This window comes from Engystomops pustulosus, chromosome 6 (genome assembly GCF_040894005.1).
Source record: "Engystomops pustulosus chromosome 6, aEngPut4.maternal, whole genome shotgun sequence".
Lineage (NCBI taxonomy): Eukaryota > Metazoa > Chordata > Amphibia > Anura > Leptodactylidae > Engystomops > Engystomops pustulosus.
Window position 1 is genome coordinate 130,396,618 of NC_092416.1, and position 17,753 is coordinate 130,414,370.

General features: G+C 40.5%; 1 protein-coding gene across 1 annotated transcript in view; it reads right to left on the bottom strand.

Annotated features, from left to right (window-relative positions):
- Positions 1-1,321: 1,321 nt before the first annotated feature.
- The window catches only part of EDN3 (endothelin 3), an 81,590-nt gene continuing 65,158 nt past the window's right edge, over positions 1,322-17,753 (bottom strand). The window contains exons 3-5 of the mRNA XM_072111011.1: positions 10,302-10,457; positions 7,012-7,113; positions 1,322-5,542 (exon numbers count right to left, since the gene is read on the bottom strand). Of these exons, the coding sequence (XP_071967112.1) occupies positions 7,047-7,113; positions 10,302-10,457 (223 nt within the window). The 3' untranslated portion in view covers positions 1,322-5,542; positions 7,012-7,046. The remainder of the gene's footprint in view (positions 5,543-7,011; positions 7,114-10,301; positions 10,458-17,753) is intronic.

Consider the following 17,753-nt stretch of genomic DNA (forward strand, 5'->3'; position numbering starts at 1 on the left):
CCTGCTCTGCCTCTGACCCTGAACGTTTGCCGCCTGTCTCGACCTCCTGCCTGTCCCCGACCACGAACTTTGCGGCAGTGTCTGGTGAAAATCGGGTGCCACTTAGATTCCAGTCCCAGGTGTCAGCTTGTGTCATCGTCCGTGGTGGTCCAGGGGGTCTACTACCCCTGGAGCCTGACAGTGGCATTCTTATGGTGGCTTATTTATAGCCAATAGAGTAAAAAGTATATTGTTCTCCATGGTCATGGGGTTTTCATAGTGCTGCCACCGTTATGAGTGTTTTTGGACTCAAGACCCCCACAGTAATTGTAATTTTCCAGCGACCTGTCCCCAATAGTTGAACAAAACTGTTGAAGAAACAGAGTCTGGTTGCTTTATAACAAAAGTCAAATTTTAATAGATATTTTATATATAAAGATTTTTTTTACTACAAAAAATCTCGACAAAATGTAGTATTTGAAGATTTTTTCCACAATAAATAGTCCACATTTATAACTGTACAGAGCACTTACCTGCAGCTAGGGAGCAGATATACAGTGATAGTATGAAACACAATACATGTCATTTGAACATTCAATAACTTAGAGCAGTAGTTCCCAACCTGTGGCTCATGTTGTGAAACTACAGCTCCCAGTATATGCTAACGGGGAGTGTTATCAAGACTTGTGACCCTTTCTACCCCAGTAAACTACCAGCAACCTCAGTTTGGGTATGAAATATCCTTTCAAGAATTCACCTGTTTTTCTATTTTAAAAAAAAATCTCCACCCAAGGCATATGCAAATTAGCAGAAATCGCTTTTAGGGGCTGATGAGAGAACGTCACTTCTGAAGTCTCTATTTAACAGATAATCCCAACTTTCAAATTGCACCAGGATTGTGGTTATGTGAGCTACAGAACACAGATACAGGCAGTTAAAAACAAAGAAATGGAAGATGCAGTCGCAATTATTTCTTTAACTGCCGGAGTCTCTGGTTCTGTAGAACAAGTTGGTGCTGAAAAGATGAGATTCTTATCTTTAATATGAAACCAAAAGCATGGCTCTAGGTACTTGAGATTTGAAGAAAGGGGCGTCTGAAGTGACTCCTTCTCTAGTCTCTATAGGTGAATCATCTAAGGCAAAATATCATTATTTTCATCTTATTTTCTTGTGAGTTTGGAGTTTATCTTTTTTCCCTACCTGCGCACACTGGTCATTTAATGGGGTAAATTCTGGTGACAGAAGCCCTTTAATGTTAATGCTGCAAATATAATTTTCCCAAAGGATAAATTTGAAACACATGGATAGTTTTCCAGATCTACAACAATATTCGAGAAGGCAGATGCAGGAATGTTGGCATTGATGACATTTCAGTAGAAAATTGTTTGCCATTTAATATATGTTTTTAGGCTGCACAAAGTGTTTTTTTTTTCTGGAAACTGAATGCACATTTCTGAGTTATGAAATATATTTGCTTTGATTATTATATCCAATAAGGTCCAGTAGACAACAAAGTCATGAACAAAGAGTGTCTATGGTTTGAGGTTATGTACACTGCAAATGTCAACACTAGTATACACCCTGTCCCACAACAATGACGTTAAAAGAAACTGGCAGAAAGGGCACAGTTCTTGTCCAGGACAAAGACTATACTATGATTATCCATGCTAATGACAATAACATAGTGGAATTAGAAATAATAGTGGTAAAGCAAAGTCTTCAGCTTTTCCAAATAAACGTAATATCCAGAACATTCCAACATGGAGTTCTCTTTTTGAAATTAATAAAAGTCTCTGTGTAAACTAGACCATAGTCTATACCGTAAGAGTAAAATGGTTTATTGTAGTTAGTTGGAAGGAGGGAATTTCCCACCCTTCAACCAAGTTGCCACATGGGTTGAGATTATCATAAGGAATTTCAATGCTGAATATTCATCCATAATATTGTACTGATAATCCAATAATTCTTATGTAGGAGGGTCCCCCCAACCCGCAATATATGAAGATGACTAATATAAATATAACCCCAATGTCTATTTTGCAAAGAAAGCCATGGGTACAATCGCTGCTTTTGCTGGTAAATTATGGCTTACCCATAGTAATTTTAAAAAAAGGATTTACCAATTGCAGTGCAGAATGGTTTGTGTTGTGGGTTTTTTTTTTACTATAAGGTACACAATCTACTTCATCTTTTGTCATTGAACTTTTGTGGAGGTTCTAGTGTAGGTTTCTTCCCATAGCATCACCACCGCCCTTGTCCCTAGATTTGTATCTCCTCTCCATTCAGTTGGACTGACACATCAAGAAACTGCACTAGTTAGCAATATCCAGACCTTTAATTCACCTCGCACCCCTCTAATCCAATATATATATTTTTATCTGCTTTTATTTTATGGGGATCCTAATCCTCTGCCCCATAAAACTTTTACACTGCATATGGAATGTAGTATATTAAAACCAATCACATAAATATAGCATCATGTGGCACAGAGAAGCCTTTAAAACCTCTTATCTCTTGGTCTTAATGCAAACATCATTGTTGTCAGCTCTGCAAAACTGCTGCTTAAATCTGTAATAGATTACAAAAGCAAAAAAAAAAAAACCTGCCTTAACTGAGCAAAATGTAGATTTTAATCAAATAAAGAAGATCCTCTAGCCTTAAATATCAGTGCAGCTAGCATATTTGCCATAAATTAGGGCTCTTTCAGACTGTGTTCATCTCATCCGTATGCTATCCGTGATATTTGCGAATAGCGTAGTGACCCATATTTTTATGTCTGGCTATGCACAGATGTGCAGACTGAGAGAAAAATAATCACAGAATGCACTATTTTTTTCTTGCCTGGTGACCACAGACTTCAATTGAAGTAAAAATCTGTGTGTAGACCAGATGATGGCCACAGATGATGCTGCAGAACCAAGCTTTTTGCTACCTAATTTTGGCAAACCATCCTATATTTTCTTTTTTTGTTTTGCAGACATGAAAAAACTTATTGCTTATGGATGTAGAACAAAACTTCCACAGATACAACTCTTATGTCACTTTTAAACTTTGAGGGAGCAGAAGTCACATGAGTAATGTCTCTTCCCAGCCTAGAGTTTCTATAGACTTTGACACCTCAGCAAGATTCTGTATTGTTGCTTGTAAAGTTGTTTTTAGTGAAATTTTGGGAGCACTTTGCACTGATAACATATACTGTATTACATATATATGTTTCTTGTAGTCACATCTGATACTGATTTATACTAATTTTGTTGAAAGGTTTCTGACAATCTAAGGCCTCTTTTACATTGGCTTATATTTTCACTGATTCATTCCGTTGTCTGTGGAGAAATTATGAAACGTGTCCTTTTTTTTCACAGATGTGGATCACGGACGGCAATAGAAGTCTTTGGATCCTCAAAAAAAAACTTCAGGTTTTTCACTAATGAGGCTGCGAAACCAGTTGTTATGTTTTCAAAGCAATGTTAAACAAAATTCAAAATGCAGCAGAAGCGCAGCCCCAATGCCAATGTGAATCTTCCTTAAGTTATGGGAATTGGTGACAGTGTTGTAGCTTAACAATGCTTGCTAGGGTGTATGAAACCAGCCTGAAGCTTTTTTGTATGAAAGCATAGCTGTAATGCCTGGACATCTTAACTTCACAAAAATTCTAATTTCTATTTCAGCAGACTTAGTAAGAAAATTGGTGGTCATATTCATGTAAATTAAGATGATAGGCCTATTCATTCTGCTGTGTTGGGGCTGAGAAATGGGTCTTCTGCATATCCAGGCCCACCCCAGCTGGTCTCTCCTGAACTTGTAGTGATTTATAATGCTGTAGGTTCTAGAATGACTTCAGTTTTATTATCCTGTATGCACAAGACAGCAGACCTGCACTAGTTCTAGAAATATGGGTCACATATGGTTTGTTTTTAAAGGACAACATTTGGCCATCTGTATTGAACACAAGTTTAGTTCCCTGCCAGAAGATAACATTTATGAGCATTCGACTAATTCCTAAAAATGCCCCAAAATTCAATAGGGATTATACAGGTTTATTCAGTAACTACTTTTCCATTAAAGTGCACAAACCCTAATTTATAACTAGGTATGTGTTTGGCCATCACACAAGGGGCAGACATTGATGCAGCTGCACAGGAACCTGGGTCGTCCAGTTTCCTCCCACACTCCAAAACTTACTGGTAGATTGATAAGATTGTGAGCCCCATGGCGAGAATGACTGGTGTGGTGTGCTCTATGCAGTGCTGCATTAACTGTGTGTGCTATATAAATAAAGAATTTAATATTTTTCTAAACACCAGGGCATAGGAAACAGAAAGAAGAGCACAACCTGCCACATACCCGTGTGTCAGTGTGTTTGGTTTACAATCCTTCATCCTGGTGGTAGATTTCCTTTAATTGCCTCCGCCATATACTGTGCCCTACACTGTATGTGTCCACAAACAAAACACAACTGGTTAAAGAGTACACTACAGAGCACTAAACATTTTTATGAAGGCTAATGGCAGGAGCTCTGAATAACATGACAGGTCCTTTAGAAACTAGACTATGATTTTATGTTTCTTACACAAAACAAGCCATTGTGGGGGTCAGCTGGAATTACCATGATCTTGAAATTTAGTTGGTTCCAAATCTCTGTGAGTTGGTATATCTTATAATGCAAGAATGTAGGATCAAAAAGTTCTGGAGCTTAGGGGATTCTAGTAGGCTTAATCTAACAATATCTAATGGTTGTGCAACATGATTTGGTGAGCTAAGAAGATATCTGATAAAATATATTTTACTGTTTACAGCATATTCTCCTTTATACAGTAAAGGTAGTGAAGATATAACCCATGTTGTACAGTACCTCACCGCCATTGAAAGTGGTTAGTGAAGTAATTTTGACTACTCATTTTAACCTTAAAAAACACTTTGTAAACCATCTTGACATCAAATTAACATTGTACCTGTCTAAGAACTCCATTCCCTGGTGTTCAAGTGTGTTTCATTAACTATATGTGCCTGCTTTTCCAGATTCAGGTTACATGAGTTACTGTAGTGGTCTGTGCACAATTTTCACCAGCCTTGAATGTAGACGTCCATGGGATGAGCTGGCACGTGGTGGTGACAATAGAGCAAAGCTTTGCTATGCTTAATAATCTGTATAAAAGCTATGCAGAAGATTTAACACAGATCATTGCCTTATGTTAGCAGTTTACAAGACTCTGTTGAATATACATATATGTATAGATGTAATATTAAGCTCCTGTGGTAAAAGGGCTCCAAGTTCTGCAATAAAATTGCACTGGAAAACCATACGTTGAAACTTCTTCTACAGGAGACTGGATGACTAGTTGGAATTTTCAATGGAAAAATCTGTCCTCCGTAGGACATGCCCACCATCTTTCTTCAATTCTCTACACGAATACTGAATGTGAGGTAAAGACATTATTTTTAGAACACAAAATGCAGAATGTCTCTTGTGTCTGAACATTTGATGATAAGCAGCCATATCCACTGTCTGCAACCTACAGCAGGTGTCCTTGAAGCGTTCTTTCTTCAAACGGCATCTCCAAACCTAGATGAAGAAGATATGGAGGTACTTTATTAGCAGATGCATAAGCAATCATCGGAAAACTGCACAACCATAAACAGGAGCGCCACTAGGAAGTTTGGGGCTCCTGACTGGCAAATTTTGTTAGCCCCCCACAGAATTATTATCCACCCCTGTGTACACTGTAAGGTTCCTGCACCTGGAAAGGGAGGAGGGTTTTTTGTGTGTTTTAGGGCCCCTTTTTCTCCTTGGGGCCCCTGAACAAAGTCACACTAACCTCCTGATGGCGGCCCTGATCGTATAGTATTTACAAGTATGAATTTATTTGCATGTCTGTCTATATCCATAATTGAAATTTCCAATGTGCCCCATTATGGTATGTTTTGTGGCAGTTTTTTTGTCATCAGATCTTCCTGTATTTAGAAAATGGCATAATATTTGGTTTGGTTCTTGTCACACAGTTATAATAAATGAGCTCACAGCTCAGTCTCCCTGACAATATATTTATGTTATGGAAAATAAAGATAAAATGAATTATAACTGAGCACACCTTGCAAGCATGTTAACAACACTCAATTGGCTGATGATTTGCCCATGAAAGAAAGTTCTCAAATTTGTTTCCCCTAGTGATGTTTACACAATAAAGATAATATTTAACCCCCTACTTTGCAATTTTAGCTTTAGTGCTGTTTTTGGTCCTTTCACTCTGTGATGGTCAGTGTAAGAATCAGTGTGAGCAGGCACTAGTTGGGCAGACACTCCCTGATTCCTCTGAGCTATGAGATGCTGTGTGCTGACAATGTGCTTAGATTTTCAGGGTACAGGTTTAGCTACACTTCATTTAGCGTCTGAAGATTCTACTAATAGAATCTTAGTAAAAGAGAGATGACAGTGACACACTCTTCTCAGACAAGACTTTATCTTTTCTGTAGAGCCTGTAGCTCCTCTACACGCTGCTGCGGGACAGGAAGTGCCTGTGTCTGTAGTGCTATCTGCCTTCTGCCCCTCCCCCTGCAGTACAAGAGAAAATAGTCAGGAGTTTATGCTCCAGGGACAACTAATAAATAAAACACCAGGATTGATGGAGACAGGTTGGACTGTCTGTGAAATGTTGTATTTTTGTTAATAACATTGAATTGGAGAATCCTGGGTAAATTTATGATTCTGGTCTTTGTGGGAATACCCCTTTAATCAATGGGATTTGTTTGGTAAACCCCTGTAACTCATTTATGCATGTGTTACATTCCCGTTATTGTTGACCAGTGCACATTGGACAGTAACACAAATGCAATTTGCTTAGCTTTACAGCGGGATATGGCTATACACTAACAAGATGTGTTACATCATTAAGGAAAAGTAGTTTCCTACTAGTAGCAACTGCTAGTCTAGACATGTCTTTAAAGTTACTACAGACAGCTTTCATTGACATATTCTACAGAAGGTGACCTCCTCATCAGACACTATAGATCATATGCCACATTTGTCTTACTCACCTGTATGCTGCAGGCCTGACCACAGTGACTGGCGCTCATGCTGCTGCAAGCATTCTTGTCTGTTTTAATTTGATATCTTTGCGTGTTCGTTCTACTGAAGGCCTAAAGAGAAGAGTGTACAGAATGATATTATGTTTGTCTCAGCCAGTAGTCACAGACTGTTAAGCCTGAAGGGATTGTCAAATGTAAGTTCTTTTTAAAGCATTTAGTCATAATATTGTCCTCTAGTCCATACTAGACATCAGTACACAATGTAGTCCCACCGATTTCCCAATATTTTGGCAATTATCTTATATTGTGGATTAAGCAGTATACCAGGCACTGTAAATCAATGACTGACGCTTGGTCTGTCAGTTTGCTCAAATGATAGGGTGTATAATACCTGCATTTTGTATTGGCTATTCCACAGTAGTACTAAATGGGGGAATTATTGTATGTTTTTATTATATATGTTAGACAAAACAAATTCCTAATTATAGTGGTCTACTAAATTTACATTTTAACCAAGGTGTTTTGTCAATCCATTAATAAATGATTGACAGGCCAAGTGCCAAGCTTTAAATGTCCTGCTTGATAAGGAAGTTGAAGTTTTTTATGACAAAGAATTAACATTGCCAAATAAATCAGTGAATAATGGTAATTGTGGAATTATTTCCACAGTGAATTAATGTGGAAATTACAATTTTTCCCCCTTGAAAAGGTTTAAATGTCCTGAATTTTCGGTAAAATAGAAAGCACTGCCATCCAACTGCTCCTCAGGCCCCACTGCATTGCGGGCAGTGATCTGGCAGCAAAACCTGCAACCAGATCCCAGCCCCCCATTAAGTTCTACTATACGTGGTCACAGTGTGGTGAGGACACCCAGTCTTACCACACCATGACTTAATTGGGCCACCGCACTTCAAAGGTTAGAGCAGGTGCTGTTTTTGGCCTGAGTTACTTGGCCAGATGCTTCTTCTGGTCAGTGTAAAGCGCCCGGTTATTTGCATGTAGCTTTATTGTTAATGCAAAGGTTGGTTGCTGAAAAGGCTAAACAAGTGACAAGAGCCAGATAGAAATTTAAAGACTCAAATAGAATTGATGTCTGTCTTTAACCCATTTTTGCCACAGCCCTTTTTTATTCTTGAGACATACGCTGAGCGTATACATTTTGGAAAAATATGCAAAAACCATGCCTATTTTGCTACCTTGTAAGGCAGCTCCCTTGACATCAAGTATTGTGTTTCTAGAAATATAACCGACAATTGACGATATTAAAGTGTAGATACCCCTCTTTAAAATGTCAACAGAACTTTGGAACATGGCTCAACAAATCAGAAGTTGTGGCCTGTGGAACTGAGTATGTGCAGACAGTAAAAAAAAAACTGTAGTGAAGGAGTAGCATAAATTTATGTTCATATTATTAACCCTTTCTTATACCTAATCTCTGATTCTTAAATATTTGGTGGATCTTTTGGGTAGGAGTGAGAAGATGACCATTTGCTCATCAAATCACTCCTCTGCGCCTTAGTAGGCCATGTCTTGACATATGGACACAGTTACCCAGACGTTTACCCGTGTCTGGTTCTTAAAAAAATGTTGGTTTTCGTAGTATAGTAGCTTTTTACAGTTGTGTCCCCAAAAAGTAGATTATAAGTACATGTCCAAAATTTCAAATGGTAAGAATTGCTCTGGCTACTGCTGTAGATGCATTATGACCGGAAACAATTGGCAGCAAAAGAGTTGGCAGCAAAACAACAGGCACATCCAAAGTTTCTGTTGTTTTTGTAATGCAGTTTTTGGAGCAGTTCTCTGTGGGATTTAATCGGAATAGGAAATATAATGGAAGGATTTAGCACTCTTCCACATGACAGTTTTTGCTACATGTGTGCAGCGCAGGTTTCTAACTGAATAAAAAACAGTGATATTCATATTGATGTTTTTTCAAAGGAGTGTGTCCTCAGAAAACGCATGTTCTAGTTTCGTCCATTTCATTCACTAGACTTGCCCATGAAAGTAATTGGAAGACATTTATCATAGGGATTTTCTTGACTTTTTGCCATCAAAAAGTGGCAAAAAAAACCCGTTGGGATTTTTGCACCTTTTTGGTGCTAAAAAAGAAGTTGCTCTGCCCTTTTCATGCCTTTAAATACTCATGTAACAGCGTGTAAAGTCAGATTCATGACTTCAGTTTTTTATATTGCATAGTCACTTTACACTCCTGGTGTATTTGTTGCAATTTTTATAATTTGCAACCAAGGCAATCATAGACCTGTCCCAAGTTCTATGAGAACTTCCCCAAGGAGCCTTATGATAAATGTCCCCAAATGGGTCAATGCACAACATCCAAGTGTACACCCAGGTTCTCGATCCATTGCTATTGAAAACAAAGGCTACTTTTTTCAACTTTACTGACATTAAAATATAACAGACTGAATAAAAAGTGACAAAATTTTTTTTTGAAATGCTCCTGTGAAACCATCTTAAATGTCATCAGTTTCATTAGATTTCAGCACACAAGTACAATAAATGCGATACTTGCAAGATGTAAATTCACAGTGTGTAATCTCTGTTATATAAAAATATAGAGCATGATTTACTGTCCTGCTGCTGGACATCTTGTGGCAGCACTGAATATTAGCCCTGACAGCAGTAAGGGAGTGCGGCCAGGGAGTAATCGCTCGGTAACGTCCCCAAGCGCTTGTACATCATTACAGGCGGTCCCATACTTAAGAACGTAAAGACAACCTCTGTACGTTTTGCAATTAAGACTTATTTCTTATGACAACCCAACATTTTTAAAATCCATTAGTCATAGAGACCAAAAAATTTTTGACTTGGGGTTACAATTATAAAGTATACAGTTCTGACTTACATACTAATTCAACTCAAGAACAAACCTACAGAACCCGGGGCCTGTACATAAAAATGAAGTAGAGGAGCACAGCTACTAATAAACATACATGTAAATCACACTGATGGGATCTACCCAGCAGTGTTTATGGTTAATAAAGTGGAAATCTGATAGTAGATTTCAATGAAGCTTTTGTCAGTTTCCGCCCAAACAGTAAAACATTAATTAACAAACTACAAATAAGATGTTGCCTGTATGGTCAGTCTCTGGACTTACTCGTGTTCCATTTACTAACGGTTTGCAGAACACATGTAAAAGACCATAACTGTACGGTTATTGTGTGGTGTTAACACTGGTTCTTGCATTGTGGTTTACATTTAGTAAAAGTGTGGTGGTAGGATGGGGGGGGGGGGGATTTATTAGTTTGAGGTACAAGGGAATTTTCCCAAACTCTCACCTGTCTGTCTTCTCTCTGCAGAAGGTCACACATCTCTGGTCCTTTGTGTCTGTACATGAACATCGGGGCTGTGAAGAGGAGCTCATCCTTCTGTCTGTACCTCGTTTTTCTCGTACACTTCCCCTGTAACTGGATAGTCCATATGGCACTGTTCTCCTGCAAGGTAAAGATGGTGTAAGGATCATCTAAAAGGGAAATGCAGGTGTGTAACACTACAAGGTAACTGTACCAAAATATATCTTATTCTGCCTGTTAGATATCAAAGTTTTGTCAGGGAATATTAGTATTTTCATGTGTGTAACAGGGAAGCGCAACTTGGAGGTCACTGCTTTATACTTTCTCGATAGTCTAGTCTAAGAACATGCACAGGTCAGGAACTATTGGTATAAAGTGCCTTCACAAAAATTCTATATTGTCCTTAAATCAATTATATTTCTGTGCAAGCACAGAAGTGGGTACCTGCCACTTAATTACAAAAGTATAAAACTGAAAAAATTTAGTTTGTCTGCACAAACTTGATGGCCCCAGCCTCCAGACATATCCATAGTAACTTTAAAGCAATTCTTGGGCTTAGTGTAACAGAAACTACGAATGGAATGTGATGAAAAAGTCTCCTTTCACCTTCTGTTCCAAAATCCCCATTGACATTGTATAATTTGTTCTCCATTACATTTGGGTTATAATGATGGGGGGGGGGGATGCTGGCTTTTGTGCTATTTTTTCGGCTATTTCATAACGGAAGGGGGAATGGAAACTTCCAACCACATGTGTGAACTGAGCCTTGTTTGGTTATTGCCATATCTCTTAAATTTCCATATGCTTTTAACACATTACCGACATATCTGTACGTCCTACATCAGCTGCGGGTGTTTGGAGAGGACTCAGGGCTGAGCCCCCATTACACAAGGTGGGCGTTTGCTGCATATTGCTGCATACTGTAACACCAGCGGTTGGTGTTGCACCAATCGCGAGTGTTAACCCTGAAAATGCCTCCAGCAAAGTCTGGAAAATAGTGAATTTTTTATTTTATTTTTTTAAAGAAAAAAAATTTAAAAAAAATTTAAACATTCTAATTGCCCACCTTTCACTCTAACTGATATAAATATAACAGTAAAAATCACAAACTTGTTAGGTATTGCAGCATCCCAAAATGTCTGATCTATCAAAATATTATAATAGTTTTTCCGGTGTTTGACCCCGTAAAGGAAATTAGCACCCAAAGACAAAAATGCCACTTGAAATGGTGGGTCTAACAAAAATGTGTGGAGCAGGGACTGGGAAACCCAAGGATGTAGAGCTGTGCTAGTGCATAAACAATCTGAATTCATGTCATTAGAGGAATGATATCTGGTGTCAGTAAATAAACATGTCAAATGAAACCGACATTATGTTCACAGGTAGATTTTCTATTTCACCTTGAATTTCATGTCTTGGCCCCTTCACAATACAGGCGGTCCCCTACTTAAGGACACCCGACTTACAGACGACCCATAGTTACAGACGGACCCCTCTGCCCACTGTGACCTCTGGTGAAGCTCTCTGGATGCTTTATTATAGTCCCAGTCTGCAATAATCAGCTGTAAGGTGTCTGTAATGAAGCTTTATTGATAATCCTTGGTCCCATTACAGCAAAAAATTTTGAAACTCCAATTGTCACTGGGGCAAAAAAAAATTTTGTCTGGAACTACAATTATAAAATATACAGTTTCGACTTACATACAAATTCAACTTAAGAACAAACCTCCAGACCCTATCTTGTACGTAACCCGGGGACTGCCTGTATATAATTTTTTATGTGCGGGTCTGTGCAGGACCAGTAGTTGTGATCTTAATATGTACTGTAATCAGGGGCGTTGCTAGGGTGGTAAAAGATCCGGGGCACGGGCCCCAATGCATGTGTATTGCACTTTCAGTAATGCCCCCTCCTGTACATAACCCCCTCACATGTGGTTGTGCCAATAACAAGGTTACTTCCAGTATATACAGCTACAGAGAACAAAGGAGAAATCCCCATCCCCACATCTTATGTTCCTCATTGTTCCTACATCTTGGTTCCCTGGCAGTGTTATCCTGCTGCCGCACCTAACAATCTCCCCAAATACTGTAAGGCGGAGCTCACATGTTTGTCTTGCATTTAAACAAAACCAGGAGCGTGTTACCCATCACATGTGTATTACTGGTAAATATATGTGATCAAACCAAGGCCTGTCCTAGTGCCATGTGTGAACACGCTCCAAGAAATGTCCCCCACACAGCCCCACAGTAAGTAATGTGACCACACAGCCCCCCAGTAATGTCCCCACACAGCCCCCCAGTAAGTAATGTGCCCACACAGCCCCCCAGTAAGTAATGTGCCTCACACAGTCCCCCCAGTAAGTAATGTGCCTCACACAGCCCCCCAGTAAATAATGTGCCTCACACAGTCCCCCAGGAAATAATGTGCCTCACACAGCCCCCCCAGTAAATAATGTGCCTCACACAGCCCCCCAGTAAATAATGTGCCTCACACAGCTCCCCCAGTAAGTAATGTGCCTCACACAGCCCCCCAGTAAATAATGTGCCTCACACAGCCCCCCAGTAAGTAATGTGCCTCACACAGTCCCCCCAGTAAGTAATGTGCCTCACACAGCCCCCCAGTAAATAATGTGCCTCACACAGCCCCCCACTAAGTAATGTGCCTCACACAGCCCCCCACTAAGTAATGTGCCTCACACAGCCCCCAGTAAATAATGTGCCTCACACAGCCCCCCAGTAAGTAATGTGCCTCACACAGCCCCCCAGTAAGTAATGTGCCTCACACAGTCCTCCAGTAAGTAATGTGCCTCACACACAGCCCCCCAGGAAATAATGTGCCTCACACAGTCCCCCAGTAAATAATGTGCCTCACACAGCCCCCCAGTAAATAATGTGCCTCACACAGCCCCCCCCCCATAAGTAATGTGCCTCACACAGTCCCCCCAGTAAGTAATGTGCCTCACACACAGCCCCCCAGGAAATAATGTGCCTCACACAGTCCCCCCCCATAAGTAATGTGCCTCACACACAGCCCCCCAGTAAGTAATGTGCCTCACACACAGCCCCCCAGGAAATAATGTGCCTCACACAGCCCCCCCCCCCATAAGTAATGTGCCTCACACAGTCCCCCCAGTAAGTAATGTGCCTCACACACAGCCCCCCAGGAAATAATGTGCCTCACACAGCCCCCCCCCCATAAGTAATGTGCCTCACACAGTCCCCCCAGTAAGTAATGTGCCTCACACACAGCCCCCCAGGAAATAATGTGCCCCACACAGCCCCCCAGTAAGTAATGTGCCTCACACAGCCCCCCAGTAAATAATGTGCCTCACACAGCCCCCCAGTAAGTAATGTGCCTCACACAGCCCCCCAGTAAGTAATGTGCCTCACACAGCCCCCCAGTAAATAATGTGCCTCACACACAGCCCCCCCAGGAAATAATGTGCCCCACAATGTTCTCCCCCTTCCCTAGTCCCTGTCATGTTTCTCACCTCACAGATGCAGCTCTCTCTCTCTTTCTGTGCGCTGCTTTCCCCTGCAGGTCATGTGATCATGACATCATCACAGGTCCTTGAGCCTCTGGAACTCTCGGAGGCTAGGTCCTTGCAGGGGAAAGCAGCGCCTGCACTCGTTCTCATCACGATCTGAGGACACAGATCGTGATGAGAACGAGAGGGAAGGAATCTCCCGGGCAGATGATCTGCTGACCCGAGGAGATTCGGGGCACTGGCCAAAAGATCCGGGGCTCTTTTGACCTAGCGACGCCCCTGACTGTAATTAAAACTGTCCTTCAACTTTTGCTCATAAATACGATATGTTACGATAAAACTTTAAAGGGGTTGTCCAAGACTTTATAAATAAACAAAGGTGGCCTGGATGGGGCTGCTTAAAAAAATAAATATGTACTACCCTCTTGGCACCCTCCAGGGCCGGAAGCTAAAAGCACTTCCGTGCCCATGTTTGTTCACATCGGCACGTACAGAAGCGATAGCAGTACATGTTTATTTTTTTAAGCAGCCCTCACCCGGCAACCTTTTGGGTTTTTTTTTTTTTTTTTATAAAGTCTCGGAAAACCACAGAAGACGGAAATTATTTTTTGCCACAGCACAGATAAATGAACATAAAAACATGAAAGATGTAAAAGAACAGTGCAAAAAATGCATGTGAACATATCTTTATAAAATCAATATACCGTATATATTCGAATATAAGTTGACCCGAGTATAAGCTGAGACCCCTAATTTTACCTCCAAAAACTGGGAAAACCTATTGACTCGATGTAGTATACAGCCAGCCAGCCCCCTTGTAGTATACAGCCAGCCCCTTGTAGTATACAGCCAGCCAGCCCCTTTTAGTATACAGCCAGCCCATGTAGTATACAGCCAGCCCCTGGTAATATACAGTCAGCCAGCCCCATGTAGTATACAGCCAGCCCCATGTAGTATACAGCCAGGCAGCTCCCTGTATTATACCGCCAGCCAGCCCCCTGTATGCTAAGCACATAAAAAAAAAACGTAATACTCACCCTCCGTCGATACTCCCGATTCCCCGGCGCGGCTCCCGATTCCCCGGCGCGGCTCCCGATTCCCCGGCGCGGCTCCCGATCCCTCGGCGCAGCGGCTCCTCTTCTTTCTTCTCTACCTGGCAGAGTCGCGTCCATGCCACACTATGATGAGGCAGTGTCACCGCTGATGACGTCATCATGGGGGCTGGCTGTATGCTACACCCTCAGCTTATACTCAAGTAAATAGGTTTTCAAAGTTTTTGGAGGTAAAATTAGGGGTCTCAGCTTATACTCGGATTGACTTATATTCGAGTATATACAGTATATTGATTTTATATACCGCGCCGAGGATCAGGAGCCGTGCCAAAGATCCGGGCACTGGAGGGTGAATATTATTTTTTTTATTTTATTTAAATTTTTTTTTTAATTGACTCGTATAAGCCAAGGTGAGGTTTTTCAGCACATTTTTTGTATATACTTTGCTTATACGCGAGTATATACAGTAATAAATTACAGAAACCTTGAATCAAAAGACACACAAACTCATCCAAAAATTACACATATGCTTGTTCCAAAGCAACAATGCAATAAATAAAGAATTGCAACAATGCAATAAATCAATAAAACATAAGAAACCCAGAAAGACATTACAAAACCAGAAAACCCCAACCTTTTCTTTCCATGTTCCCTGGTAACCACCGCTGTAGCTCTGGCAGTTTTATTGTGGAGACATACACTGTCTGTGGGCAGGTTATCCCAGGAACCTGCACTTGTCTCCACAAAGGCTTCTCCATTATATGGTCTGTCACCCGCTGACCTCTGCAGTGATGCGCCATTTGTGTATAGTATGGGCAGAGTTTAACGCTTGAATTTAATGCATAGAATTTTTCTGCACTTGGCAAAGCAGATGAACTGAAATATGTGCCGTTGTGATGTACCAAAGGATTCAGATAAAGTGAAGGCATTACTTTTCCTTCAACACAGTGCTGAAGCTGGATTTTTTTTTTTCTATACAGGTCACTACTGAAGTCTGACATTGATCTAAAGGTGAAATGTGACACTAGATGACACTTGGGCAGGGAAAGGTTTAGGTATTAATAATAAGAATAATTCTTTATTTTTATATAGCGCACACAGATTATGCAGCACTGCACATAGCTTGTTAAATTGGTCCCTGTCCCCATGGGGTTCACAATCTAATCAACCTACCAGTATGTTTTGGAGTGTGGGAGGAAACTGGAGGACCCAGAGCAAACCTACACAAACACATGACTGCATTAACAACTTTAAAGTTAGAGCTAAACTCAACAAGTAAGTAAGAATTGAGAACCTTTTATAACTAATGACTCCTTTAAATCCATGTCTACATAGAAATTCAGCTCTGATTATAGCAACCTCCATGTAATGGTAACCATGCTGTCTCTCAGCAAGCTGGCATTTATGGCCCCCAGCCCCATAAACGTTATTGAAAAGGAGCGTCTGAAGCACAAGGGTTAAGAATTCACAATACCACCTGCTGCCAACATAGCTTTATTCTACCATCTCAAGGAGCAAGCAGGCCATATTGAAGGGCAGACTTTGTGTAGGGAGGCATGGCGTGGTCAAAAGTCACATCACCAGGAGGTGAAAGGTTGTCTGCTTACAACCCTATAAATGACTATTATACTGCCACCCCATGCTAGCTGACACAACATATACACATGAGAAGATTTAAGCAAAATTGGAACAAAGAAGGGTCAGTTCAATGTGCTGAAAATGGAAGGATACAATTAAGTATTGTTAGGTAAAAATCTGTCAAAAAGTTGACTACGTTTCCTCACACAATATGAGATCACTTTATTACCATCTTTCAATCTTTCATTACTTGTAATGAATGAATGATTTTTAGCTACATATTTTACAGTGCAGGCTCATAGGCAGGGGCTTAACTAGGAGAGGCAGGGCCCCATAGCAGACTTCTGAATGGGGCCTTCTACCCCCCTCAGAAAATATACATAATTGTATATTTACACATTTATGCACTCTTACACATATTTATACACTAATATACACATTTATACACTTACACAGATCGGTCCCAGTAGCTGCTGGCCACATGGAGGAAGTACAAGGCAGGAATTAGAAATGAGAGATCCCTAGTCCTGTCATTGTGCTGTCCCCTCCTCTCTGCCCCGGCATTTCTCATCTGAGCTGCCGATTTATGCTTTGAACTGTGGAAGATGTGCACTGTTATATACATATTATGCTTTACAATATGTAGCATAATATGCATATAATGGTGGACATCCTCCATTCATTAGTGTGTCAGGTCAGATGCCGGGGCCCCCTTACATTACAGGCCCGATAGCAGATGCTATGGCTGCTACCACTGTAGTTAAACACCTGCCCTTGGGTGACTGCAGTGTAGAAATTTTGATTTATACCACATCTTCTTTAGAACATGTTTGAGACTAGGCAGCAAATAAAATCACTACAAAGTGTGATTTAGGACTTGGGAGTTTAGTGCTGCCACTCCACTTCTATCGGATGGAAGTATTGTCCCTATACCTCCATGCTGACAGCGTGGCATCTCTTAATTTTCATCAGAATTTACCGTTGTAAATCTTATCACCCTTATCCAACAGAGCATGTGCTATTTGCAGCCATTTATCACAATGAACACCTGGTATTAGATCTTACAGAATATGGACTGTGAAGTGATAAATGGTAAAAAAAGGACTTTCAGATGTTTTACAGCTCCATATAAGCCTTCCTCATATGTTAAAGATTAAGAATTGACAAATTCCATACTTTACTGTATAATCCTCGAAATCACACTGGCGTTACAAATACACTTTGATCAGGGATGAAAGTCAGATTAACCCTGGCCAAATACATTTCAGTCAATTTTAGAAATCATTTCAAAATGTGACTGAATAGATGTTGTAATTGTG